At 42.4% G+C, this 3,409-nt stretch overlaps 1 protein-coding gene across 1 annotated transcript; it reads right to left on the bottom strand.

Annotated features, from left to right (window-relative positions):
• LOC107606807 lies at positions 1,611-2,696 on the bottom strand. Its single transcript, XM_016308827.1, has one exon. The coding sequence runs from the start codon at positions 2,694-2,696 to the stop codon at positions 1,611-1,613; it is 1,086 nt and encodes a 361-aa protein (XP_016164313.1).

Here is a 3,409-nt window from a genome sequence, read left to right as displayed (position 1 = left end):
TGTAGTGGCAAATTTGGCAGAATATTTCTGTAAGGTCGTTGACGTGACTATTTCCGATTTGTGTTTTGGCGACCATATCATCGACATAGACTTCAATGTTTCTGCTGATCTGTTTGGTGAAGACCTTGTCCATAAGACGTTGGTAAGTTGCACCTGCGTTCTTTAATCCAAATGGCATAACTTTATAACAATAGTTACCGAAATCAGTAATGAATGCCGTTTTATTTTGATCGGAGGGGTGCATGAGGATTTGGTTATACCCTGAGTACGCGTCCATAAAACTTAAAGTAGCATAACCTGACGCGTTATCTACTAAAGAGTCTATGGATGGTAAAGGGTAAGAATCCTTAGGGCATGCTTTATTTAAGTCAGTGAAGTCGACGCACATGCGCCACTTATCGTTTTGTTTTCTTACCATTACCACGTTGGCTAACCAGGTAGTAAATCTGATTTCTTTGATAAATTCTGCGTTGATGAGCTTTTGGGTTTCCTCTAGTGAGGCTCTTTTTTTCTCCTCGCCGAGTTTCCTTTTCTTCTTCTGTACTGGTCGGACTGCCAAGTTTATTGCTAGCTTATGACTGATGATTTGTGGGTCGATGCCGGGCATGTCTGAAGGTGTCCATGCAAAAAGGTCGGATTGATTTTGCAAACAGGTCCTGATGGCCTGTAATTCTGATGCGTTGATTGAGGTACCTACATAAGTAAATTTTTTAGGGTCATTATTAAAATATATTTTTTGTAGATCGTCGGAAGGTTTTGGGCGCTTGAGAAAATCGGCTCTTGGGTCAAGGTCGGCAAGTGGGTGGCCGTTTTGCTTGAGGTCGACATTGTTGACTTGTTGCTTTGGACGATTTTGAAATTTCATGCTGATGTTGTAACATTGCCGTGCTTCTTTATGATCTCCGTGGATTGTTACGACTTTATCGTCCTGCATGGGAAACTTAACACACAGATGAACTGTGGAAACAATTGCGCCGAACTTGTTCAAAAAAGGTCGGCCGAGGATAAGGTTATAAGGACTGAAGCAATCAACTACTAAATATTGAATATCATTAGTTTTTGAAAGAGGATGCTCACCCAGTGTGGTTTGTAACCACACTGAACCGATTATTGGAACCCGTTCTCTTGAGAATCCGACCAAGTCTCCTCCTGTTGACTGTAGTATGTTGTCGCTGAGCTTCATTTTTTGAAATGTGAAATAGAACAGAACGTCGGCACTGCTCCCAGGGTCCAAGAGTACTTTCCTTACCAATAAATCCCCTAGCTGAAGAGTAATTACCACATGGTCGTCCAGATTTTGTATGTTGGAGTTGAAGTCGGCGTATGTGAAGGTAACTTCTGGTTGTTGACAAGTCATTTCATCATCTTGTTGTGGTCCGTGTACCGAGCATATTGCTCGGAACGTCCTTTTCCTTGCCAAATTCGTGGATCCGCCACTAGCGTATCCTCCTGAAATGCAATTTATTATACCTCGGGGTCTTTCGTAGTGGCTTGAAGGTCCCTTATCTTTTCCTCGGTTTGGTTGTTCGGAGGAATCATTTGTTGTGGAAGGGGGCGCGCTTTTGGATGTGACCCCCAATGTATTTGTCGAGGTGTCCCTGCCTTGCCAATCATTCTAAAAGGTCCTTGGTGACTACACAGTCATCAGTGTTGTGGCCGTGCTTCTGGTGGAAAGCACAGTACTTGGATTTGTCTACATTCTTTGCATCTTGATAGGTGCCGGCTTTCCTTGGTGGTTTGATCAGCTTTGAGTTCAAGATCTCTTTGATTATGTCCTCTCTCTTGGTATTGAACTGCGTATAAGAATCAAATCGAGGCGTTAGTTTAAAATTTTTCTTACTACCCGAGCTCTTTTCGTCTTCTCGGAAGTGTGACTTGTCAGTTCTCCGAGCTTGTCTGAGCTCTTCAATATCAATTTGTCCTTTTGCTTTCTCGCGAAATTCTTCAAGAGTCTTTGGCTTGGCTACTGCGATTGTTTCCTGGAACTTTCCGGGTTGAAGTCCGCTTTTGATTGCGTGTAGGTGGACCTCGGGGTGGAGGTCAGGTATACTGATCGCGACCTTGGTGAAGCGGGTCATGTAGTCCTTCAAGCTTTCGTTTGGTCCTTGCTTGATAGTATTCAAGTAATCGGAGTCGTGCAAGTAAATTGCGGACCCGGCAAAATGTTCTTCGAATAACTTCGCCAGCTGTTGAAACCGAGAAATGGAACCTGCAGGCAAAGCACACAACCAATCAAGTGCAGGGCCATCTAAACAATTCGAAAAACAACGACATAAAACTGTATCTGATGCACCATTGACGATCATTATTGATCGGAACTTCTTAAGAAACTTCTTTGGGTCTCCGAGTCCATCATAAGGTGTGAGGGTCAGCGGCAAAGTGAACCTCTTTGGTAATTCGAAGTTCATTACTTCCTCTGTGAAGAGTCCTACAAGGTCGTCGACCTCTTCCTTTCCATCTTCAAGTTGAGGTTCTTCGTCCCGGACAGTCTCCGAGACATGAGAGGGTTGGGATTGATGTTCCTCATCTTCTGGTTGCTGGCGGCGAGTATCGTTGTGCTCAATCCGAGCGTGATTTATTTCAGCGATTTGGGCAGCCATTATTTGATTTTTGTCGGCCATTCGTTGATTGGCTTGTTGTAGATCAGCCACCATTCGCATGAGTTCAGACAGTGAAGGAGGTGGTGCGTCAGCCATGGGTGTGAATGGAGGTAATGAGACCAAAAGAAAAAGTATGATTTCCTCGGCCTCACGGTGGGCACCAATTGATCTTGCCTGTGAAATAGATCGGTTTTAACTACCCAGTATCCACCGAGCAATGTACTCGGAGGCTAAACGTCCAACTCCTGAATCCGAGCTTTTCTCCGTGTTGTATGAGAGTACGAGCAATGAAAAAGGGGGGAGTGTACCTGCAAAGGCACTCCAATGCTTAAGTCAGTATAGTGTTAAGTTCAGAACCTGGAATCAAAGAGATGCTTTACCTTTCTTTTATAGAGAATTCTTCGTCCGTTACATTCTAGGTGATAAATTGTCGGTTTCTGAGGTGATTGGCTTTGTAACCGATTTTATTATGCCGTTTGAGACGTCGGTTATGATAAGAGTATTGATGTCACCGAGTTATAGCTCATAAAATCCGAGCAGTAACAAAAAATGACGAGTTATGGTGACTGCCAATAGCGGTCATGAGACCGAGTTATAGCTCGTATCAATGACGACCATATCAATTGCTTTTAAAATAATGAATTATGTAACAATTAGTTTATATTTGGATATTTTAACTGAAAAGTTATTTTGTGATAATCTTATTATGTATTTGGTATGTATGAAAAAAAAAAGTTATCTGATACTTAAAATCAAATGGGTAAAATTATTGCAATTCAAAATAATAAGCTTTTGCTTATATCATAAGC

Source organism: Arachis ipaensis, chromosome B01 (genome assembly GCF_000816755.2).
Source record: "Arachis ipaensis cultivar K30076 chromosome B01, Araip1.1, whole genome shotgun sequence".
Lineage (NCBI taxonomy): Eukaryota > Viridiplantae > Streptophyta > Magnoliopsida > Fabales > Fabaceae > Arachis > Arachis ipaensis.
The sequence above is the reverse complement of the archived record's forward strand: the minus strand, read 5'-3'. Positions and strand labels throughout refer to the sequence as shown.